This window comes from Sinocyclocheilus grahami, unplaced genomic scaffold, assembly GCF_001515645.1.
Source record: "Sinocyclocheilus grahami isolate Dianchi unplaced genomic scaffold, SAMN03320097.WGS_v1.1 scaffold248.1, whole genome shotgun sequence".
In the NCBI taxonomy this organism is placed as follows: domain Eukaryota; kingdom Metazoa; phylum Chordata; class Actinopteri; order Cypriniformes; family Cyprinidae; genus Sinocyclocheilus; species Sinocyclocheilus grahami.
This window is the reverse complement of record NW_015505427.1, coordinates 463,154-489,032: the sequence shown is the minus strand read 5'-3', so window position 1 is coordinate 489,032 and position 25,879 is coordinate 463,154. Positions and strand designations below refer to the sequence as shown.

Below are 25,879 nucleotides of genomic sequence, written 5' to 3'. Positions count from 1 at the left end.
ATAAAATGTTTGACAGGAGTACAGGAATCAAAGCTGTCAGAATAATCGCCCTCCTTATCCACCGACAAAAGGGGGTTTAACTCTATGAGTCCCAGAGCAGTGAGCCGGTTACTGTCAGGATACTGGCACACTGAGCTCTGACAGAGTCTAGAGAGGGTATTACTGCGTTATTCACAGATTATATGCCTGGCCGCAATGAAACTTTGCCTGTTCTGCCTCTAGCTCTTTCATACAGAGATATCACACACCATGATGATGTAACTGGACCTCAATGATTGCACTGGATTATTAAGGAGACGAACAGAACAGACAGCAGTCAACATTTTGGTAAGGAACCACTATAATAAATGCCTACTGTTACATTTTCAGATGATATTCATTATTTTCTTGGACACAAGAAAGCAGATTTATATTTTGTGTTGCAGCTGTTGATATAATGTGAAGTTGAAAAGTTTATATCTTTACGATAAAGAGTAAAATAAAATATTAATATAATTATGTGCTAAATATGATATTAATATAATATTTAATTAATAATTTAATTATTTTTGTTAATATTTGTAGCAGCACAGAAGGAGTTTTAAAAACGTGACTTTAAAAAACATGGATGAAAATGTGCATTCAATTATAAAAAGAAGGATAACATCATTATAAAATAAAATGTAAATATTTCTCAGTAAAATTCCCTGGTGTAACAGCAGCAGCATGCTTGTGTCACACTGAAGTGATTTTGTAGCAGCTTCAGGGCTGAAATGTACAGGCCACGTGCATGACAGCCTCAGGAGAGTTCATAGGATATGCCCTTTCTGACCCCTCAGCATTTCTACAGTCAAGGTGTATTGCAAAAAATCTGTTAAATTGGATGAACTGCACTATTAATCACTGCAATAAACTATTATCTACTATATACTTATGTTTCCTCAGGAGTAAAGAAACATTGATTATTAAAGCAAAAAGCTATTCAGGGCTATGCATTACAGTGATTTTAGCATGGATAAAAAGTTTTCATAGCCTAAAAACGTATAGTTTTAAAATTACTGTAATACACAGCCACACTTGGCTAACTGTTTTAATGAAAGTTTTATTTTGCATTTGCATTGTCTGTCTGACTACTATAAGACAAGCAAGTGGACTTTAATACAGTCATGATGTGATGTCAAAAAATAAATACACTATTTTAAGGACATATTTGCAGTTATGTGTTAAACAGTAAAACAGACATCTGATTGGTTTGTAGAGTGGCGGTGAATAAGCAGGAAGGATGCAGTGTGGTGTGATGCTGTGTGTCCTGCTGCTGATACTGTCCTCTAGTGCTAGAAACCAGAAGAGAAGAAAAAACAGACAGAAGCCCGACAACAGTGTCATGCAGAATGAAGTCAAAAGTAAGAAACACAATTTTTCTGTCTGCCTTTCTGTCTACCTGTTTGTCTGTCTGTCCATCTTTCTTTTCTGTCTGTCTGTCCATTTTTTCTACCTGTCTGTCTTTCTCTTCTGTCTGTCTTTCCATTTTTCTACCTGTCTGTCTGTCTGTCTGTCCGTCCGTCCGTCCGTCTTTCTCTTCTGTCTGTCTCTTCGTCTTTCTCATCTGTCTGTCTGTCTGTCTTGCTACCGTCTGTTTATCTTTCTATTCTGTCTGTCTTTCTACCGTCTGTCTGTCTGTCTGCCTTTCTCTTCTGTCTGTCTGTCTGTCCATTTTCTACCTTTCTATCTGTCTGTCTGTTCGTCCTTCTAACGGTCTACATGTTTGTCTTTCTCTTGTGTTTGTCTGTCTTTCTACCATCTGTCTGTCTGTCTGTCTGTCTTACTACCATCTGTTTATCTTTCTTTTCTGTCTGTCTTTCTACCGTCTGTCTGTCTGTCTGTCTGTCTGCCTTTCTCTTCTGTCTGTCTGTCTGTCTGTCCATTTTCTACCTTTCTATCTATCTGTCTGTTCGTCCTTCTAACGGTCTACATGTCTGTCTTTCTCTTGTGTTTGTCTGTCTTTCTACCATCTGTCTGTCTGTATTTCTTTACTGTCTGTCTGTACATCTTTCTACTTGTCTGTCTGTCCGTCCATCTTTCACTTCTGCCTGTCCATCTTTCTACTGGTCTATCTGTCTGTCTGTCCTTCTGCCTGTCTGTCTGTCCATTTTGCTCTTCTGTCTGTCTGTCTGTCCGTCCGTCTTTCTCTTCTGTCTGTCTGTCTCTGTTTTAATGTCTGTCTGTCTGTCTGTCTGTCCGTCTGTCTCTTGTGTCTGTCCGTCTCTGTCTGAATGTCTTTCTACCTGTCTGTCTGTCTTTGTCTTCTGTCTACCTGTCCATCTTTCTCTTTTGTCTGTCTGTCTTTCTACTTGTCTTTCAATCTGTCTGTCTGTCCATCTTTCTCTTCTGTCTGTCTGTCTGTCTGTCTTTCTACTTGTATTTCTATCTGTCTACCTGTCCATCTTTCTGTTCTGTCTGTCTGTCTTTGTACTTGTCTTTCTATCTGTCTGTCTGTCTGTCTGTCCGTCTTTCTCTTCTGTCTGTCTGTCCATCTTTCTTTTCTGTCTTTCTACCATCTGTCCATCTTTCTTTTCTGCCTCTCTGTCTGTTTTTCTCTTCTGTCTGTCTTTCTCTTCTTTCTGCCTGTCTGCCTGTCTACTCTAATCTGTAATATCTTAATTTATTTTTCCTGCAGCTCTGTTCTGTCCAGTGGAGTTGGCGTTTTTAGTTGACAGTTCAGAGAAAGCCAAAATGCTTCTGTTTGAGAGGCAGAGGGAGTTAGTGTTGCGCTTCAGCACCAGGCTGATGCAGCTACAGGTGTCGGGCTGGCGTATGCGGGTGAGACTCGCCCTCCTGCAGTACAGCAGCACTGTCTCAGTGGAGCACAACTTCCGTGACTGGCAGGACATTGACGTGTTCCACAGCCAAGTGGATGCCATGAACTATTCAAAAGTTTGGGGGCAGTAATTTTTTTCTTTCTTTTAATACTTTTTAAATTCAGTGTTAAATGGATAAAAAGTGACATTAAAGACTTCTATTTGAAATAAATGCTGTTCTTTTTGACATTTTATTCATCAAAGAAAAAAGTATCACAGGTTCCAAAAAATAGTAAGCAGCACAACAGTTTCGACACTGATAATAAATCAGCATATTAGAATGATTTCTGAGGGATCATGTGACACTGAAGACTGCAGTAATGATGCTGAAAATTCAGCACTGCATCACAGAAATAATATATATTTTAAAGTATATTAAAATAGGAAACCGATATTAGAAATTGCAATAATATATCACAATATTACTGTTATTTCTGTATTTTTGATCAAATAAATACAGCCTTGATGAACATAAGTAAAACCCTCTAAGTGCTGTTAGAAATTTTCTTCCAAAATGAGCATTTTTATCAGGCTTCTATGTGTAGGTTCAGTCATTTCATATTAATTCATATTCATTTCATTGCTATTAAAGCGAAATAACTGAACATAAACATATAGGAACCTGAGAAAAATGCTCATTTTAAAAGAAAAGTTCAGATGGCACAGAACTCATATATACTGACCCTTCAAAAAAAAAAAACGAAAAAAAAAAAAAAATATATATATATATAAGCTTATTTCAGTTAGTTGCCAAGGCAATACTTTAAGTTAGTTTAACTTTGTTGTGCTAAAAATTAAAACTAATAAAAATAACAAAAACACACTTCAAAATCACTAAAACCTGAACTAAAATTAAGAAAATGTTTATGACATTTCAATGAAACTTAAAAAAACAGCATTGCACCTGGCATAATTTTTTCGCTGTATCTGTAAATGGTAATCTGAATACTCTGAATGGTGTTTCAGAATATAGACATCAGACATCAGGCCTGTGATGTAGAAGAAACACTCGGTAGAGCCCGGCTTGGTCTGTGCTCATGAACAAACAGAGTTCAAACTGTTTGAGGAAGAAGTGTTAAACAGCAGTAATCCTCTCTCTGAGCTGTTTGATGAAGCGGTTAACTCCATCGTTCTGAAAGCTCTGGTTTACGGCCAGAGCACAGCAGGTGGATTCAGGGCGGCACATGAAAGACTAGGAAGTGTTTCCCACACTGCAAGTGTAGCAGGTGCTGGAGCTTTCGCCAGGGCCTCTCTGTGCTTCACAGACGGGTTAAAGATCAAGACCAGCGAATTATGCAAAGATAAACAAAACAGGGGTGCGTTTCCCAAAACCATCGTTCACTAACTATGGTCATTAGTTCCATTGAATTCTATTAACAACGACGGAACTTGCGACCATAGTTGCTTTCGGGAAACGCACCCCAGAACGTCTTGCATCAACACTCCATCATTCTCAGAAATCAAATCCACCGACTCTTATTGAACTGAATGGGAAAGCCTGCACTTGTCAATGAATATCCTTCAGAAATGTACAATTGAAATTATTATTATGTCTGCTCATTCTGTAATTTCTTGTAAATATCAGGGTAAACCAGGCGATCCAGGATTTGATGGGCCTCCTGGTCCTAAAGGATCTAAAGTAAGTTTTTAGTGCACTAATTCTGTCTTATTTTTGACAAGATGTGGTGTTTTCAAATCTGATTTAATATGATTTTCTGTGTTTTTCCATAGGGAGGGGCAGGTTTAAATGGACGTCCAGGATTAGAGGGTCTGAGGGTACTATATCTTGATATATTACTCTAAAATAGTTATGGATATACGTTTTGTTTGTATGTTCATTGCTGGGTCTCTGATTGCTTCTTTTATTGCAGGGAAGACCAGGATCAAAAGGAGAAAAGGCAAGTATATTTGACTTAATGACAGTGAATTCACTTGTTTTTCTCTACAACATGAAGCTGTTAAGCTTATCAGCAAACGATGAGAGTGTTTCATCCTGACTGTACAGTGTTTCACAGAAGACAGCCTGATGGTGAAGTGTTATAGATGATATCAGACAGCAGGACAATGAAACTTACTTTCACTCTGTCTCCGTTCTGTAGGGCGGGAAAGGAGAATGTGGCGCCCCAGGGATGAAAGGAGATCAAGTATGTTTTATGAAATGATTCTCTGAATCTGTGGTCTGTATGTGTCATGATGATCCTATCTTTCATTCCCACAGGGCCTGGACGGACCCCCAGGACCACGTGGACCACGAGGAGATCAGGTTGCCTTTATCAAGTTTGTGATATATGCATGAATTTACCTTGATTTATCATTATGATTTGTTGCGTTGTGGCATTATTTCGGTGACAGTTATTCTTAGTACGGTTATGTAAAAAAAAAATAATGATTTGAATATTATAATATTAATGATTGTAAAATCGAAATAAATTAAAACTGAAAAACTATTTCTTTTGATAAAAAAATCCAGAAAATAATTGTCAAATGTACAGTATAAAACTCATCACTGTTACTACAAATATATTAACTCTAATAATTATTTCTGAAGGATCACATGACACTGAAGTAATGGCTGCTAAAAATTCAGATTTGTATATAAAATATATTATTATATATTAAATATATTCTATTTAAACGATTTAATATATGAAAATACATTTTAAATGAATAATATTTCACAATATTAGGTTCCTGTTTTACTGTATTTTGAAATGCAGCCTTGGTGAACATAAGAAACTTTTCAAAAACATTTAAAAAATCTAACCGACCTCAAACTTTGGACTGGAATATGACATAATATGATATATCTGTTTTATTTTTTTATTATTTCATTCAGACAGGATTATTTTTTATTATTATATTCAATATTGATACTGGGCTTTTGCATTACAGTAATAAGAATTTGAGTTGAAAATTAATGTAAAAAATTTTCTTCATTTTTAAAGAAGTCTAATTTTCTTCATGCAAAATTGAATCATGTATTTTTTTTGTTTTAAGGTCCAATTTTCGCTATTAATAAACCATTAACTATGACTTTTGCCTCAATAAACCCCTAATTTGCTGCTTATTAATAGTTAGTAAGCTAGTTGTTATGTTTAGGTATTGGGTAGGATTAGGGATGTAGAATATGGTCGTGCAGAACATGTGCTTTAGAAGTACTAATAAACAGCCATTATGTTATTAATAGGCATGCTAATAAGCAACTAGTTAATAGTGAGAATTGTTCCCTATACTAAAGTGTTACCATTTTTTCTTTTGAATTATGGGTGACATATAAGCAGAACATTTCAGACTTTTGATCCCACTTCAATATCTGGAAATCTGCATATAGACAAAAGAATAGCATGACAGTGAATTCACTTGTTTTTCTCTACAACATGAAGCTGTTAAGCTTATCAGCAAACGATGAGAGTGTTTCATCCTGACTGTACAGTGTTTCACAGAAGACAGCCTGATGGTGAAGTGTTATAGATGATATCAGACAGCAGGACAATGAAACTTACTTTCACTCTGTCTCCGTTCTGTAGGGCGGGGAAGGAGAATGTGGCGCCCCAGGGATGAAAGGAGATCAAGTATGTTTTATGAAATGATTCTCTGAATCTGTGGTCTGTATGTGTCATGATGATCCTATCTTTCATTCCCACAGGGCCTGGACGGACCCCCAGGACCACGTGGACCACGAGGCGATCAGGTTGCCTTTATCAAGTTTGTGATATATGCATGAATTTACCTTGATTTATCATTATGATTTGTTGCGTTGTGGCATTATTTCGGTGACAGTTATTCTTAGTACGGTTATGTAAAAAAAAATAATGATTTGAATATTATAATATTAATGATTGTAAAATCGAAATAAATTAAAACTGAAAAACTATTTCTTTTGATAAAAAAATCCAGAAAATAATTGTCAAATGTACAGTATAAAACTCATCACTGTTACTACAAATATATTAACTCTAATAATTATTTCTGAAGGATCACATGACACTGAAGTAATGGCTGCTAAAAATTCAGATTTGTATATAAAATATATTATTATATATTAAATATATTCTATTTAAACGATTTAATATATGAAAATACATTTTAAATGAATAATATTTCACAATATTAGGTTCCTGTTTTACTGTATTTTGAAATGCAGCCTTGGTGAACATAAGAAACTTTTCAAAAACATTTAAAAAATCGAACCGACCTCAAACTTTGGACTGGAATATGACATAATATGATATATCTGTTTTATTTTTTTATTATTTCATTCAGACAGGATTATTTTTTATTATTATATTCAATATTGATACTGGGCTTTTGCATTACAGTAATAAGAATTTGAGTTGAAAATTAATGTAAAAAATTTTCTTCATTTTTAAAGAAGTCTAATTTTCTTCATGCAAAATTGAATCATGTATTTTTTTTGTTTTAAGGTCCAATTTTCGCTATTAATAAACCATTAACTATGACTTTTGCCTCAATAAACCCCTAATTTGCTGCTTATTAATAGTTAGTAAGCTAGTTGTTATGTTTAGGTATTGGGTAGGATTAGGGATGTAGAATATGGTCGTGCAGAACATGTGCTTTAGAAGTACTAATAAACAGCCATTATGTTATTAATAGGCATGCTAATAAGCAACTAGTTAATAGTGAGAATTGTTCCCTATACTAAAGTGTTACCATTTTTTCTTTTGAATTATGGGTGACATATAAGCAGAACATTTCAGACTTTTGATCCCACTTCAATATCTGGAAATCTGCATATAGACAAAAGAATAGCACAACCTATAATGAAGTATATCATTCTTATAAAGTAAGAGTAATGCACCTCCCAAGTGCAGGCTCATACAGTCGGACGATCTCTCCTGTCCCTGCACTAATGGAATGTGATCGAGGGATTAAGTGCTGTTCTTACACTAATGTAACATAGCTAAAGCCGTGAATCCAGGCCTACAGGCCATTGTTCCTCTTTGACGGCTGTCTTTGTTCCTCTGGATTAGCATAAGGACAGGGGTTACTATCTCCTGCCCTCCTCCTTCAGTCTCTGTCCCTGTGCTTTTGGTGTGATGACAGCAGCCTCCGTTTTTTGACCTGATTCAGATTTAGAGAGCTTCAGTTTCCCACACAGTCTATTCTCTGGTGACGGGGAATCTGTCTGGCTGTCATGTGTCCAATGAAAACACATCATAAGTGATGGCACGGCTAGCTTTATTATCCTTGTCTGTTTCAGTTTTTGTGAGGCAGCTACAATTTGTGGAAGCAAGCTGACCAATTTGGGTCAAGGTCTGCATAAAACAGTTTACGAGGTTTAATTAAATAGTCTACAGAAATACATGCAATTCTGAAAACGCACAACAGAGATATGAATGTATATGCATTTATTGGTTACACTTTATTTCGATAGTCCACTTTAGACATTCTATTAACTATAAGTAACTTTGTAACTACATGTCAACTACATGTCAACTAATTCTCATTCATTTGCAACTACATGTCTACTAACTCTCAGAGTAGACTTAGGGTAGGTTTAGGGTTAGTAGAATAAGTTGACAAAGAAAGTGTTAGAAGATATTAAGCAGACAGTCTACTAATACTCTACTAACTGCTAGTTGACATGTAGTTGCAAAGTTACTTACTGTTAATAGAATGTCTAAAGTGGACTATCGAAATGAAGTGTTACCCATTTATTTACTACATGTTAAGTTATTCAGTTATTCAAACTGATGAACACTGTTGGGAAAAGATTTAAATACAGTGATTTATCCTGATATGATGACTTATCCGGTGGCTCCTCTTTTGGACAACACTAGTATTGAATTGAATATTACAGACTTCATCTGTGAGTTGAAATGTCTGATAATTTACAATTTGCTGTTTGCCGTCTAAGCATCAGAAATACATGTAACTTCAGAATGTCCATATCTGTGCATGCCATTTTTTTTTTGATAAGTTTAGACTCTGCGCACAAAGGATATAATTATTCCTAATAGGCCATACCTAAAAAAAATGATTATGTGCTAAACAATTTACCGCAATACAATAAGATGCTTAAAATTATGGAAGCCCGTTTCCACCACTGAATTAAAAAAGAAGGTAATTGCGAATTTTTATCCCACAATTCTGACTTTTTTATCACTATTGTGAGTTTATGCCAGTTCAGTTCTGACTTTATTCCGCTCAGAACTGTGTGATATAAACTCAGAATTCTGTCTTTTTTTTCTCAGAATTATAAGACATAAAGTCAGAATTGCAAGTTAAATTCAGAATTGCATGATATAAAGTCAGAATTGCGGGTTGTAAAGTCAAAATTGCGAGATATAAATTTGTGACTGTGAGAATATAGTCACTCTAGTATTTTTTTTAAGTATTTTTCTCCTCAGAATTGGTCTTTGTAACTTGCAATTGCAAGTTTATATCTCACAATTCTGAAAAAAGAAGTCAGAATTAAAAGAAAAAAGTCAGAATTGCAAAATATAAACTCGCAATTGTGAGAAATTAGAATTACGTTTTTATCTCGCAATTCTGACTTTCTCGCAATTGCAAGTTTCTATGCCGCGATTCTGATTTTATAACTCGCAATTGCAAGTTTATATAACGCAATTTTGAGAAAAAAGTCAGAATTGTGAGTTCATATCTCGCAATTCTGACTTGGTTACTCGTAATTGCGCATTTTTATCCTGCAGTTCTGTCTTTACAACTTGCAATTCTATAAAAATTTTATTGTATTTACTGTATTTTTTATCAAATAAATGCAGCCTTGGTGGGCATAAGAGACTTGAACAATTAAAAACATCTAATCAAATCCTAAACTTTTGAATGGTAGTGTATCAATATGCATTTATTATTGTATAATTATAATGGAATTATATTTTTGCATACTCTTTGTGTTTTGAAAGGGGGAAAAAGGTGGCCAAGGCAGACCTGGGCCGACTGGGCCAGTTGGTATCGGCGAGCCAGGACTGCCTGTAAGTGATACGTCAGTAACCACTAGAGGGAGATACACATCCTCAGCCATGAGTTACACTGTAACAGGCAACTATCAGACATCTTATCCACTGTATATGTATATATAATATACTAATATTTAGTATCTTTTTGTTAGGGCCCACCAGGACCTTCAGGAGTTCAAGGCAACCAAGGGTTTCCCGGAGAGGGTTTACCAGGACCAAAGGCAAGAGTTAACAACAAAAACAACAACAAACTCCATCTAACTTAAAATTTTCATGCAATTAAGTTTCTGAAAATATTACATTCACTTCACATTTAAGTACATTATGTAATAATCAGTATTTGACAAGGCTCTGCTCATTAGCACTGATGTGACTGGTTGAGCTCTATGAGTTAATCATGTACCGATGCACTGTTGTTCACCACATTTCAGGGTGACAGAGGATTTGAGGGTCCTAAGGGTGGACGTGGACCTCCTGGGATTAGCATCAAGGGTGATAAGGTATAGTATAATCTCAATTTAATAAGAAACATGCTGTTGTCGAGTGTAATAAGAGCCAGCAATAAGACACTAGTTGTTCCTTACTTCTGCAGGGTAACACAGGGGAAGCGGGTTTGCCTGGACTGATGGGATTTCCAGGAGTTGGGCTCCAGGGTGAAAAGGCAAAGAGAAGTTCTTATCTATCCATAGGCTGCATCCTACATTATTTTATAGGAAATCATAGTACGGTTTTCATTTTGCAAACACTTTTTGATATGGTGCTTCTCGCTGCAGGGAGACCCGGGACCCATAGGACCACCTGGCCCAAGAGGCCCTCCTGGAGTGGGCATGGTGGGAACTAAGGTACATTGTGTGTGTGTGTGTGTATGTGTGTGTGTGTGTGTGTGTGTGTATTTTTTAGATTAGCGGTCTGATATTAAATGCAAGAAACTGTATCTTTAGAGAGTATTCTGAATAAGTACTTTCAATCCATATTATCATACTGCATCCTACATTATTTTATAGGAAATCATAGTACGGTTTTCATTTTGCAAACAGTTTTTGATATGGTGTTTCTCGCTGCAGGGAGACCCGGGACCCATAGGACCACCTGGCCCAAGAGGCCCTCCTGGAGTGGGCATGGTGGGAACTAAGGTACATTGTGTGTGTGTGTGTGTGTGTGTGTGTGTGTATTTTTTAGATTAGCGGTCTGATATTAAATGCAAGAAACTGTATCTTTAGAGAGTATTCTGAATAAGTACTTTCAATCCATATTATCATAAGTAAACCACATTTAAATGAATAGTTCACCCAAAAAAAAAAACTTTTTTATTTAACAAAAATGTGAAATGTTGCCTTGGCACCTAACAGAAATGAATAAGTCGAAGTTATAAAATTACTAAAAATTTAAACTCAAATTTTTAAATATATTAAAGCTAAACATAAATAAAGAAACAAACAACACTGACAAAAGCATATAACAAAAGTGCTACATTTTTAATTAAATGAAAATATTATTTTAAATTATATGAACATTTAATTTCGTAAATGTACAGTTCATTCAAATTTGATCCCAGGGTGATCAGGGCTTTCCAGGAGAATCTGGACCACAAGGTGAGAGAGGAATAGGAGAACCAGGACCAAAAGTATGTACACTTCTAATGTCCTTACAAACTAAATCAAATATTATCTGTTTCTATATTTTCAATATACACTATTGAGTAAACACCACCAAAATGTTTTGTGTAATAGCGATATATTGGTTTTATGACTTTAGGGAGAACCAGGCCCAGACGGAGCACCTGGCATTCCTGGTATCCCAGGTGAAGATGGATCTGTGGGTCCAAAGGTAGGACACAACGTCCTGGGTCACAGATTTAATTTAAAATGTATCCAGTGGTTTGGCTTAAAAAAATTAATGAATGTCATATGAAGTCATATGCTGTTTTAAGGTGTGGCTAAGAAATATCATTCTTTCTTATCTGTTTTATGAGTGCAAATATAGGAACGTATCTAATAAAGCTTTGGGATTTCACTACAGCATGCATTGAATTCCTGTTTATATGTGTTTACTCCCCTGGCATTTCTATATTCTGTTCATTATGTTAGGGGGAGGTGGGTTTACCTGGTGCTCGAGGTCCAGAGGGCTTAGCAGGGAGAGGTACTCCTGGTGAGAAGGTACAATGATGCTCTGATAGGTTTTTTTAGTTACCACAACTATATGCGTAGATCAAGTTATAACTGATATGTGCATGCAGCTCTTAAGGCCAAACAGTGATTCACAGCATACATTTATTAACATTGAGTCACGCTTGTAAATGGCCATTTCCAGAAACTAACATTTGCCCTTTTGGGTGACAATGAGAGTAATATATTTCCTGCCATTAAATGCAAGCTTTACATTACAGTATAAATTTACTGGATTTACTGATTCAAAGTCAGTTTAACACAGGTTGTAACCATTTCAAGTGTTGGAAATATGTCTGACACCAGATATTTTATATGATTATTTTAGGAATATTACAAAACCAGCCAGGTCCAGTTTGTATTTCACATTAAAATTATTATTTTTTTAATTTTTTGTAATTATTTTTAAAGAAAGTACATTGGACAAAATAAAGACATTTATAAAGTTACAAAATATTTATATTTCAAATAAATACTCTTCATAATAAGCAGAAATAATTGATAAAAATAAGAAATCTTTCATGAGCAGCAAATCAGCATATTATTATGATTTCTGAAGGATCAGACTGGAGTAATGATGCAGAAAATTCAGCTTTGATCACAGAAATAAATTATATTTTAAATTACTGTACATTTTTGATTAAATAAATCCAGGTTTTGTGAGCAGAAAAGACTCTTTGAAATAAAATAATCTTTGTAAAAATGTAATATTGTAATACAATTTTTATATTGTTTTACATTTTCACTGAGAATGAGAATAAAAATTCCTCTAAATATATGCTGCCACAAAAAAAAATACAAATCCTGAATCCTTAGAGACTTTTAAAGACCTTTTAGAGTCTAAATAAGATAAAATAAGATAAAAATAAGATATCATATTCTGCATAGAGACATTTTCTCTATGTAGAATATGATATCTTATTTTTGCATTTAGATTTTGGGGTAAAATGTGATCTGGACTTGTATTCATGATGCTTTTGTCTCAAAATAAAATCATATCATGTTATTTACAACCAAAAAAGCTGAACAATACTCAAATACTGTCCCATCTGAATGTACTAAAGTGGAAAATGTCACTGTAAATTTTGTTTGTGAATCTCTCCACAGGGGGACCGAGGGGACAGAGGACCTCGGGGTCCCCCAGGAAGTGCAGGAGCAGCAGGACCCCCGGGGGCCAAGGTGGGTGGGACAGTGACAGAGCTTAAAAACATACAATCTGGTTTTGCATTGGGAATGTGGAGGTTAATGTCCAGGTCGTTGTGTTTAGAGGTTTGGAATGTCAGATGACTTTTAAAGTCCCCATGAAATCAAAATTAAAGTTTTTTGCGTGTTAGGTGAGCAGAAAAGACTCTTTGAAATAAAATAATCTTTGTAAAAATTTAATATTGTAATACAATTTTTATATTGTTTTACATTTTCACTGAGAATGAGAATAAAAATTCCTCTAAATATATGCTGCCACAAAAAAAAATACAAATCCTGAATCCTTAGAGACTTTTAAAGACCTTTTAGACTTTTGAGTCTAAATAAGATAAAATAAGATAAAAATAAGATATCATATTCTGCATAGAGACATTTTCTGAATCTGAATGTACTAAAGTGGAAAATGTCACTGTAAATTTTGTTTGTGAATCTCTCCACAGGGGGACCGAGGGGACAGAGGACCTCGGGGTCCCCCAGGAAGTGCAGGAGCAGCAGGACCCCCGGGGGCCAAGGTGGGTGGGACAGTGACAGAGCTTAAAAACATACAATCTGGTTTTGCATTGGGAATGTGGAGGTTAATGTCCAGGTCGTTGTGTTTAGAGGTTTGGAATGTCAGATGACTTTTAAAGTCCCCATGAAATCAAAATTAAAGTTTTTTGCGTGTTAGTATCAATATGTTAGTCTTAAGGTTATCTATAAGGCAGTGTGCTCCAAAATAGTGACAACATTCGCATTTAGAAGATATAAGCTCCAGAGACACGATAGCACGGAGCCGATCACACGCGCGAGTCAGCGCAGACCACAAAATGTATCGGAGCTATTTGAATTCTACACAGAATGCTATATTTTATAGCAATATGGATGAGATTGTGGCTAGCATACCCTGTCAAATGCGGCTTTAGGAGCTCAACGGCTCTGAACGGCTCTAGCCCAAGCTGTGATATAAACAAATGCTATTGGCTGTTTTAAAAAGGGGCGGGGCTGCTTGATATGTCCCGCCCTGTCTTCCTGTTTCAGTTAAAATGACGTCAACACATAGAGTAACGCTGCGTGTTTCTAAGCATTTCAGGGGACCTTTAAAGAGTTCATAAAAGGTCTTTAGGGTTTGGTTGTACACTTTTATGGCTGCTCATAATCAGTCCTTTAACAGTCATGTTGGTTGTGAGAATATTCACACATAAAACCCATAAACTCATAAAATACATTGAAAATCTAAAATATATTCCCTGGTCTCTGATCTCTCACCATCCATGTTGTTCTTATATACTTTATAAACATGTTTTAAAAACTGGTAATAAAAGATTTTTTTATGCCTAGGGAGAACCAGGAAGTTTAGGTATGATGGGTTTACGAGGACCTCCAGGTCGAGGATTACCTGGTTCAACGGTACGTATATGTCTCACTAGGTTTAAACAGTGATAGATGCTATTCACACAAAGTGTAAAAAGAAGTAATATTTGTACTAAAGGTAAATATCTGCACAACAATGGGTGCCTTTGCCAACAGGGTTGGCTATTTGCATTCTAACCTAATGTCATAAATTACTGTATGTTTTGTACATATGGTCTTAATCATTATGTTGGTTGTGTGTTTTTTTTGTTAGGGAGAGCCAGGACCTGCAGGTCCCGCGGGTCCTGTTGGAGAGCCAGGTGTTGGGACCACAGGCCCTAAGGTTATAGCCTCAAAGATTATTACTATATGGTTTAATATGATTCTTTTTGACCTAATAAAATCTATGTTGGTATGTCTCAGGGTGACAGAGGAAGTCCAGGACAAGTGGGGCCACAAGGAATGAAGGGGGAGGGTTACCCTGGACCACAGGTGCGTAAAAGAAGACAAATACTTTGATAAGAACAACACACAAAACAAAACCAGTAATATCTATACATATGATATATTCTCAGGGGCTTCCAGGGTTGCCTGGGCCGCCAGGTGAAGTTGGACCTGAAGGACAAGGAATTCCTGGACCAAAGGTATTTGTCATTTTTCAATTCACAATAAACGATTCTGTCTTACAGAAAGTCCGCAAAGTCTATTCTAGTAGTTCGGCTAAACTGATGTAGTTGTTGTTTTCAGGGAGACCGGGGCTCATCTGGAACGACCGGCCCTTCAGGGCCTCCAGGGATTGGACTGATGGGACCAAAGGTTCAATAACACTTCTTAAAATAAATTGTGCATCGGCTCAGAATATATTCAACATTGATTAATATGAGATTTTTATAGGGTGCAGTTGGCCAGCCTGGTGCTCCTGGTCTTCCAGGACCTCTAGGAGAGGGAATTCAGGGTCCCAAGGTAAGGACCAAAGGCCTTACTATAGCTCAATCAGCTTGGACAACAAGCAAAACACTTTACCACACAGAAACTTAGACCTCTAAATTAACATTTTGTGATCACAGGGAGATCCTGGGTTTCAAGGGCCCCCTGGCCCTAGAGGGCCTCCAGGTGATGGTCTGCCTGGAGAGAAGGTACGAGATAGGCAAACACTGACTGATTGTATTATATGTCAGTGTAGTTAATACTATGTTACTTTTCAAATGCAATGCTAAATTAACAAAATGTTATGGTTTCAGGGTAACAGGGGCCTAGCAGGGGAACGTGGGAGAAAAGGAGAGGGAGGAGAACATGGAATGCCTGGACAAACAGGAGCCAAGGTAATATCCAGTTACCAGGTTCACATTCAGTTCCAATTAACGTTTGAATCATTTGCCAGACAGAGTTGTAGTCAAGACTGGCTCATTTGAGTCCAAGTCAAGGTTGAGACCAGAGTAGAGTCCAAGTCCAGACAAAGACCTAAAGATAGTCTGAATGGACAACATACCACTATCCGTAAGCATGTTTTAGTACTCAAGACCGGACTTGGTCTCAAATCCGAGAGTCCAAACCAGAAACAGACTCAAGACAGAGTTGAGTTTTGAGCACTACAACACTGTTTTTGGGTTAAAAGCATATGAAAAACCATTAACCTTACACCAGAGATATTCAACTATTCAACTGTCCTGCAGTTTACCTCCAGTCCTAATCAAACACACTTGAATCAGCTTATCAGGGTCTTTAAAGTTGCTTAAAAAATCACAGGTAAGTGTGTTGAAGAAATAAACTTTGCAGGACAGTGGGTCTCCAGGAGCAGGGTCGAAGACCTCTTGAGTTACACTATAAAAACACTGTACCATACAGATACTTGAAACGTCTTCAATACATTACTATAATAGGCTCGCATGCTTGTCATTGAAGAAGTGTATAAAATGTCATTATATGTATGAACTGCTTTGTATTTGTATTTTTAAAATGAATAGATCTGATAGTAAAATCACATAGTATCGTGAAATATGAACAAACTTCAACCTTAAAGACACAGATATGGAGAAAAGTGTGCACATGAAATGTTCCAAATTTAATCATAAAATAAGCACTGGCTTAATGGTGATATTTTGCTGGAAAGCGCTTGTGTTTCCTGATGAGTTGTGCTGCCCGGTCCAACGCCGCTCAGTCTTTAAATGTCTCTTTTTCACAGGATGCACTTCCAACAGAGTTTGAGACCACTTCTTCTCCAGATGACTATGACGACATGCATATTGACAACAGCTGGATGATGCCCTTTGTTGATGGGTCTTTAAATGAGCTTCCTAAGGTGACAGATGCCCCAGTTGGAGATAAGACGAGACAATCCTCCATCTCAGTATTGGGACCCCAGACACCCATAAACTGGCGGCCTGTTCCAGAAATCAGCCCACCACCACGGACTCTACCTCCACCGGCCCCTCAGCCTAACGATTTCATGAAAGGTAAACACACTTGCTTTCACTACAAATATAGGCCGACTGATGTTTACTCCTGGTATTAACAGGCATTGTCAATGCAATGCAATGTTGTTGTTGTTTTTCAGAGGTAGGCTGTAGGCAGGGATTGGATCCTGGGCCGTGTCGGGAGTACAGGGTGATGTGGTACTACGACCCGGAGGCCAACGCATGCGCACAGTTCTGGTATGGTGGCTGCCAAGGCAACAGCAACCGCTTTGAGACAGAAGACCTTTGTCAAAACGTTTGTGTACAGACATAACATACCCTCACAATGAAGCACAGGCCTTCATTCAGCAGATTCATATCAAGCTGTGTCGACTTTGCGATCATGCACTATGCAGATACATTTTCATTGTCGTACATGTGTTTTATGAGACGAGTAGGGATTCCTGCTACACTGACTGTAGATCATATTTGTCCTTTGGGCCAACACTATTTTAAATATTGTTTACTAGACTAGTGCTGCTCCATTTTCTAGAAAATAACATGTATATTCAAAGTACCACGTTTTCCCCTAGTCGCACTGAATGTTTTATGAATTTCTTTATTTTTAATATTCCTTCCATAGAATATATTTCTGTTAATTGTGATTTCTGTTAAAGGAATAGTTCACCCAAAAATTAGAATTTGCTGGAAATGTACTCATCCATCAGGCCATCCAAGATGTAGATGAGTTTGTTTCTTTAAATGTAGCTTTACATCACTTGCTCAACAGTGGATCCTGTGCAGTGAATGGGTGCCGTCAGAATGAGAGTCCAAACAGTTGGTAAAAACATCTCAATAATCCACAATTAATTCACACCACTCCAGTCCACATCTTGTGAAGAAAAAAGCTGTGTGTATGTAAGAAGCAAATCCATCATTAAGATGTTTTAACTTTAAACCGTCAATTCTGGCCAAAATATTAGTCCATAATCTATAATAACGCTTCTTCCAGTGACAAAGTCCACTCCAAAATCCACTCACATATTTGTTTAGAATTGTTTTGGATTGTTTTCACTTGTAAGTGGGGCTTGATTTGTGCATACAGTATATCTCTCCTGATTCAGACATGACAACTTTTTCACTGAAGAAAGCAATATTACGCGTACTCTTATTTTTAGCCGGAAGCAGTAGTTTGAACTTTTCACTTCACAAGATGTTAATTGAGGGACTGGAGTGGTGTGGATTACTTGTGGATTATTGTGATGTTTTTATCAGCTGTTTGGACTCTCATTCTCACGGCACCCATTCACTGCAGAGGATCCATTACTGAGTAAGTGATGTAATGCTGAATTTCTCCAAATCTGTTCAGATGAAGAAACAATCTACATCTTGGATGGACTGAAATGTTCAGTCAATTTCCACTTTTCCTTTAAACATCATTACCAATGTTCAAAGTGGAAAAAAGAGGTGTTAGTACACCCCTTGTTTTCATAAAATAATTGAGTAAATACACATACATATTTTTATTTTATTATTATATAAACGTATTTTAATTTCAACCAAAGCTAATGTTGAGAAGCTAACAATATGTCCCTGCTTTATACTGTAAAAAAGCACTGCACAAAATTACTAATACTGTGTACAAGACGGCATCAGCCAACTTCTTGCACTGATCATGACAAAATAATGTATGTGTGTCAATCACATATAGATTATTTTGAGTGCTTGTGTATTTAAAATGCAAAAAGCATAACATTAAAAATCAGTGTTAAACTCTTAGGGACAGTATTGTATGTTAAATGTGTATTATATTTTTGTATGATTAACATCATTTCCATCAATTATTTCAACAATGTTTATCCATGTTTCAGTTTTCATGTTTCCTTAGTAGTAATCATTCATGACTCATAAGTTTGGGAATGATCTCTTCCCAGCAATTCTTAAACACATAACAATCAAACATACAGAAGTTCTTTCCTCTATAAATGAATGACACCCAAAGTCTGGATTAACCAACGCTTTTCTTGGCTTACTTGTATTTTTACGTTTGGACTATGATGAAGCAAACCACTGTGTTTCCAAAGCTAATGCCATTAATGTTTTGGACAATAAAGTTGTTAGTCTGTAACTTTGTAAAACCTGTTTTAATATTGTATAGAACAATAAATATAACATGATTTACATTTAATGGTACAGTGAAGTAAAGTATACATGTATCAATAAATTTCACTTATAAAGATTGCATTTTGAATGCTGTCTCATTTTTGGATTAGATGTTATTTATATTATTTAAGTGTCAATCTGGCTTAAATCTGTATTTATATCCATGTGGGCGTAAGTGATGGGTGTAGTACTCTAAAGTGCGCATTTGCACTGCATCTATGTAGTGGAACGAGATGGCTAAATCTGAACAGCATCCAGGGCCCTAAAAACACAAGAAAAGAACAATGTATTTAACATAAGGACCAATCAATTGATTTCCAGCTGAAAATAAGTGTTTAAAAGGGGTTAAGAAACTGTATTAATCTATTTCTTGCTTCTCTCTCTTTCGGATAAGATGAGACTATAGAATTACCAAACATGTTCCTGGATCAACATCCTTCTTAAACAACACTGCAATTAACAAAACACATTTATTAAAGGGCACCTAATATGCTCCTTCTTACAGTATGTCTCAGGTGTCCCCAGAATGTGTCTGTGAAGTTTCAGCTCAAGATCCTTTACACAGATCCTTTATCAATTATATCATTTTGAAAATGCCTATTTAGAGCGGAAGCAGAAATATGCTGTTTTCGTGCATGTCTCTTTAAATGCAAATGAGCTGCTGAGAGTAGGACTGTGCCTTTACAGCTTGTTCCTCAGATATTCTGCTAAAAACATCTGTTCTATCATGCCAAAACATCATGTCTGTTGTGCTGAAATCATGTGTGTTAAAGCATATTAGTTTAAAATTCTTATATACGGTTTTCTGAGCGCACACATCTGAAGCACACGCAGAAAGCAGCTGTCACATGGCAGTACTAAACTAAGTTTTTTTCATGTCTTATTGTGCTGTTGGTTATGTCTGTGAAGTTAAACAGCTGGAAAAGAAATGGCATGCTTATATTAGATCTGTGTATTAAGTGACAGTAGCGTAATATACAGTACCTGTACTGCTGTCTACACTGTACATATGACCCAAACAGTAAAATAAAAACTGAAAATCATTCACTGCACTTGAATCTATTTCTGTAACACTAATAAGAAGACATTTCTTATGTGAATGCTGCTTTTAAATGCTCTAGCATGAAGATGTTCATGGCGGATTGTGTGCTGCTCACTAAGGACAGGGTCTCTGCTAATACTGCAGTGTCCATCAACAGCCATGGGCGGGGCCTGTGCAAAGTGACTTCACATTGCACACAAATCGAACACACCTAATTTAAAACCCATTTTAATGGTATTTAAATAGTCTACACTGTAAAAAAAATCCGTAAAATTTGCGGTAAAAAAACGGCAGCAGTGGTCATGCTGACACACATGAAACAAATAATGCAATAAACATTAATTTAACAACATTAGGTGTAACACACAACCTTAATATACAAAACTGATAAGAAAAAAATAATAAGAAAAAAAAATCTAATTTGAAATGTAACGCAGGGAATTGTGGGAATGTCAATTTACGATTATTCACTGTAAATTATACGGTCTTTTTCACTTCCAAAAACGGTATACTACTGTAAAATTAATGTCCAATACATGTAATGTCCAATACCGTTTTTCACCGTATATAGTAGGGGAATTTTACCGTTAACCATTTAACAGGTTTTTACTGTAGCATTTTTACAGTCTTTTCCCGTTAAATTCACGGTCATTTTTTACAGTGTAGGCTTATGTTAAACTGTGTTCTTGTATAGAAGTACAGAAAGTATTGAATGAAGGGTGTTTAATATACAAAACTGATAAGAAAAAAATAATAAGAAAAATAAATCAAATTTGAAATGTAACGCAGGGAATTGTGGGAATGTCAATTTACGATTATTCACTGTAAATTATACGGTCTTTTTCACTTCCAAAAACGGTATACTACTGTAAAATTAATGTCCAATACATGTAATGTCCAATACTGTTTTTCACCGTATATAGTAGGGGAATTTACCGTTAACCATTTAACAGGTTTTTACTGTAGCATTTTTACAGTCTTTTCCCGTTAAATTCACGGTCATTTTTTACAGTGTAGGCTTATGTTAAACTGTGTTCTTGTATAGAAGTACAGAAAGTATTGAATGAAGGGTGTTTTTGTTTCTACACATCAACATCTGAAACATCTGTATATTTGAACATTTTTTCCATCTAATCTACTTCACGTGACAGTGCACAAACGGCATGTGCGTGTCAGTCCTTTGTCGATTTGAAGCGGCAACCCTCATTGATCTGTTCATTCCAGCCGCAGCCTAAGTTGAATACTCCAAAAGTTTAGGTTAGGGGCTTCTACACATTTTTATTCACCTATCATTTCCTTCTGATTTTGCATGTAAGTTATGGTTAGGGTTAGGTATAGGGGTAGAAGTTAGCACGATACTTTTGGACAGGGATGTTGTTCCAGGATCAACAAAGTATGTTTATTCAGGAACATGTGTTACTTAGAAAACTCACATCTACTAGTATCCGCTTGATAAGTCTGATATCACAAGTTACCATTTCCAGGTCCTTGGACATGCCCGTGTTGATAAGAGCCAATGAGCTGTTGATAGTATTAGCATGTGTGAACTGAGGACTTGAGGGTGAATTGTAAGTTTTTTTAAAGGGTTAGTTCGCTCAAAAATGAAAATTAGTCCATGTTTTACTCACCCTCGAGGCATCTTAGGTGTATATGACTTTCTTCTTTCAGACGACTACAATTGGAGTTATATTAAAAAATGTCCTTGCTCTTCCAAGCTTTATATTGGCATGGGCGGGTGTTTTCGTTCAACAGTCCAAAAGACGTGAAATAAAGCACACAAAACCATAATAAAACATGCCTCACACGGCTCTGGGGGATGAATAAAGGCCTTCTGTAGCAAATAGATACGTTTTAAAAATAAATATCCATATTTAAACAATATAAATAGTTTTGTGTGACTTCCGCTGACTGTCGTGCGCGCGTTCAAACATTTGTTTACAGGAGCAAAGGAAGCAAAGTTTCCTTACTTTACCAAAGGAAAACCAATCTCCTCTTGGCTTATATTGAATTCCTCCGACATTTTATTTACAAATCCTCGTTTTGGGCTTCTAATTTGTGACCAGCGTTTTGTTTTGTTCTCTCTCCATCGCGCTTCTGCGTCACTGCATCACTAATCACCGGCGCGCTATGCAAACGCCTACGACAGTTAGCAGAAGTGAAAGAAAGGTGTTTATAACATTTTAAATATGGATATTTGTCTTACAAAAACGCATTGATTCGCTACAGGATGCCTTTATTCACCCCCTGGAGCCATGTGATGCGTGTTTTTTTAATATGAATGGATGCGCTTCATTTGACTACTTTTGGACTGTTGAACAAAAACACCCACCCACTGCCATTCACGCTTGGAAGAGCAAGGATAATTTTTAATATAACTCAGATTTAATTCATCTGAAAGAAGAAAGTCATATACACCTAGGATGCCTTGAGGGTGAGTAAAACATGGACTAATTAGAATTTTTGGGTGAACTAACCAGATTGAATTTGTCTCTTTAATAACCCTTTAATAACAATGAATTGAATAAAATGTAAATCAGCTACATACTTAGCTTTATTTGCGCATGTTCAACCACATGGATGATATTATGCATTAATGACATCATTATGTGATGTCAAAGAACTGGTGAATCGTTTTTTGTTTTGTTTAGTTTTTTTGACGGCACCCATTCACTGCAGAGGATCCATTGATGAGCAAGCGATGTAATGTTACTTCTCCAAATCTTTTCAGATGAACAAACAAACTCATATACATCTTGGATGGAATGAGGGTGAGTACATTTTCAGCTAATTTTCATTTTTGGGTGAAGTATGTGGCCATCATACACTACACGATCTTCTGTAAAATATGTCAAATCTGACTGCATAAAATGTGCAGACTAGCATTGACTCCTGCAGACTGTAAATTAGGGCAAAAACCTGGGTAATTCCGGCATTAATCCCCTTCGAACATCTCATACTTACCTCAACCGGTTGGTAATGCTCATAGAGGAGGTACCAGGGTCGTAGTCTGGGTGTCTGTCTGGGCAGGTAATAATCTGGAGGGTAAGGATGAAAGGTTTGTCTCCCCAAAACGTCCCTGGAATCACCCAGCTGAACTTTCATTGTCTCCATGCATTTTCCCAAACCAACATCCTCAGTGTCCGTGTTGTGTGTGCAAAGACCATCAGCAAAGCCCTTCACGAATCTCCTCAAAGCTTCCTTACTAAGGACGTAACCAGCTCCTCCGCTCATGTAGCCCTGTGTGACGAGTGGCATGAACCTACGTCCAATACAAACGTGTCATCGTCAGCTTTGAGGAACCAATCAGCATGGTCCAGATGGTGCGTGTGGATGTGCTGGAAGGCCCGTATGGTCTTCCAGTAGAGTTGACTGCGTCCTTCTGACACGTTGAGCCCTACCGTGGGGAAATCTGATGCCTCCGAGCTCATGTACAGAACGATGTTGCAGCTTTTGCCCCATGTGGCACGAACATGTTGTGTTCTGGACTTCAGGTGTTTGGGCTGTGTCATTACCCAGCACAACACTCTGACCTTCTGGCTGAACTCCAGTGCAGCTCTTCTGTTCTCAGCTATAAAAAGAGTTTAGCTTAGAAACAGAAAGAGACTGGCAGTCAAATGTCATGTAGAGAATGACCTAATGTATCATGCTATTTTTGCAGTATGTATACTGTGTGTAGAATGCACATTTTCTGCATGCAAGGAATACTTTGGGTGACCTAGTAAATTTATCGAAGTGTGCAGGTATACTAAAAAGCACATTGTACGAGGCACTGTATCACATAATAATGCATTACGCCCCCATGATGTGACCTGGCATTTCTATGTGAATTTCTATTTTTATAATAATTTTTTGACACATTATTTAAATTTTAAAACATGTTTTTTTTAAACATGTCAACTTTTTTTTGTGTGCAAATTTGATTAAAAATGCTAATTAACAAGTTGAATAATTCTTCTGATAAAGAAATGTGCATAATTGTATTGAATGTGCACTTGATGTGTCAAATGTTCAAAAAACTGTACTTGCAGATAATATGCAGTAATATTAATTAAATAAAAGCTTATTAACACTTAAGTACACCTTTAAAACATGTAATAGTGCCAACGTAAAAGTGTTACTTTAAAGTACATTTTAAATCATTATGTTTTAATAATCATTTGTTGTGCTCACTTATTGTATGTAAAGTACTTGATTTTATTTTCAACTGTAGCTCAACTGTAGTTCATGGACCGGATCACGAATCCGGTCCATGAACTTCCGTCTGCTAGCCATCAGAGGTCACCCTTTCCATTTTCATTGACTCTCGCACTACACACTGTTGCATTTCACCCCAGACTACATATCCCATCGTTCATTGCACTGATTGCACACAGCACTGATTGCACACAGCTGTTTCATATCACTCACTCACTATATAACACTCACTCAAACAACCATTCTCTGCCGAGTATTGCTTAGCCTGTTATTATTCCTAGTTTCTGTTATCCTGCCCGTGTTTCCTTGTTTTGCATTGCCTTGCCTTGTCTGTTTTCTCTGTTTCTGATCTTTGCCTGTTTTCCTGGATTTATCCCTCTAGTCTCGCCCCTGTGATTCTGTCTGCCGATCGTTGACCTACGCTAGCCCTAGGACTATTCTTGTGTTTTGCCCGCCATATACCTGTTTGCCATTGTTAGACCCTGCCTGTTATGACCACGTCTCTTAAATAAAAGCTTGCAGATGGATCCACACGTCTCACGTCTCGTCAGCCCCGTTACATAGCTACTGTGTAATTTGATATTATATTTAATATTAATATATCATAAATTGCAACTTCATTATTTTAAATGTTTAATTACAAATCATTTAAATACATCACATGCAAGCTTCAATACAAAAAATATTACAGTATATCTGAATTTATCTTAAATTCTTGTCAGTACATTCAGCAGTGCACTTTAACCATATTTCAAAGACAATAGATTTATGAAATTACATAACTACTTTTTTCTATTTCTAATAGAAAAGTCTATTATTTCTATAACGAGAAGTAAATGTATGCTAAAGTGTACATTTTTGTTTTGTTTACAAGAGATACAATGTGTTATTTCCAAGATGATAATTGGGTGTCATTTGTTGATAAGATGACATCATGTGACAACAATTATGCAGAATTACAATGCACATGTCCGGTAAGTGCAGAACTGTATACATGCGAAAATTCTGACCCAACAAACAAGCAGTAAACTATCCATTCTAAGCATATGCTTTTGTTAAGTAAATAAGCTGATTTCATCTGAATAATGACAGTTTACTATTGTCTTTACTATTGAATTCTGTTTGCAACTTTGAATCATTATTTTCTTGTTTACCACTGTAAAAGCTGCTTTAAAACAATCTGTATTGTATAAAGCGCTATAGAAATAAAGCTGATTCGACTTGACTTAAGTGTAGTATATCATAGGTGTTCTATTCTATACTGTACATAAAGTTGCATACTCTGAGCAGTGCATACTACATACCGCAGCAATATAAGAGTAGTATATTAGTATGCTATTTCCTTCTTCTGTCTCCTTTCTCCTTCTTTTTTATTTACTTTGGTTGTAGCTGATTACACATGTAAGAGTAGAGAAAAAGCCTTTGTCTTACCTGTATGTTGTACAGCAGGTATATTACTGTCATTCATAGCAAATGAAGGCGTCAGAGTCCTTAAAACACGTGAGACACTCTCTGCTACGCCACTTAAAAAGAAAATGTGCCACTTAAATGACCTCATGTCTTGATAAAACCTGCTTCTTGAACTCATTTAAACAAATATAACATCAATGCT

At 36.5% G+C, this 25,879-nt stretch overlaps 2 protein-coding genes across 2 annotated transcripts; one reads left to right on the top strand and one right to left on the bottom strand.

Annotated features, from left to right (window-relative positions):
- Positions 1–121: 121 nt before the first annotated feature.
- Positions 122–17,602, top strand: col28a1a (collagen, type XXVIII, alpha 1a). The gene is made up of 30 exons (XM_016289503.1): positions 122–327; positions 1,238–1,382; positions 2,657–2,913; positions 3,804–3,864; positions 3,953–4,083; positions 4,423–4,476; positions 4,569–4,613; positions 4,709–4,735; positions 4,937–4,981; positions 5,056–5,118; positions 6,484–6,546; positions 9,725–9,793; positions 9,931–9,999; positions 10,210–10,278; positions 10,371–10,439; positions 10,552–10,620; positions 11,334–11,402; positions 11,534–11,605; positions 11,866–11,934; positions 13,051–13,122; positions 14,464–14,532; positions 14,750–14,818; positions 14,899–14,967; positions 15,051–15,119; positions 15,223–15,291; positions 15,370–15,438; positions 15,543–15,611; positions 15,717–15,815; positions 16,586–16,928; positions 17,030–17,602. The coding sequence occupies exons 2-30, from the start codon at positions 1,262–1,264 to the stop codon at positions 17,200–17,202; spliced, it is 2,592 nt and encodes an 863-aa protein (XP_016144989.1). The 5' UTR covers positions 122–327; positions 1,238–1,261; the 3' UTR covers positions 17,203–17,602.
- Positions 17,603–19,149: 1,547 nt separating this feature from the next.
- LOC107598222 (glycoprotein-N-acetylgalactosamine 3-beta-galactosyltransferase 1-like) lies at positions 19,150–23,582 on the bottom strand. Its single transcript, XM_016289502.1, has 3 exons — positions 23,472–23,582; positions 23,035–23,346; positions 19,150–19,293 (listed from the first exon to the last, which is right to left on the bottom strand). The coding sequence occupies exons 1-3, from the start codon at positions 23,580–23,582 to the stop codon at positions 19,165–19,167; spliced, it is 552 nt and encodes a 183-aa protein (XP_016144988.1). The 3' UTR covers positions 19,150–19,164.
- Positions 23,583–25,879: the final 2,297 nt, after the last annotated feature.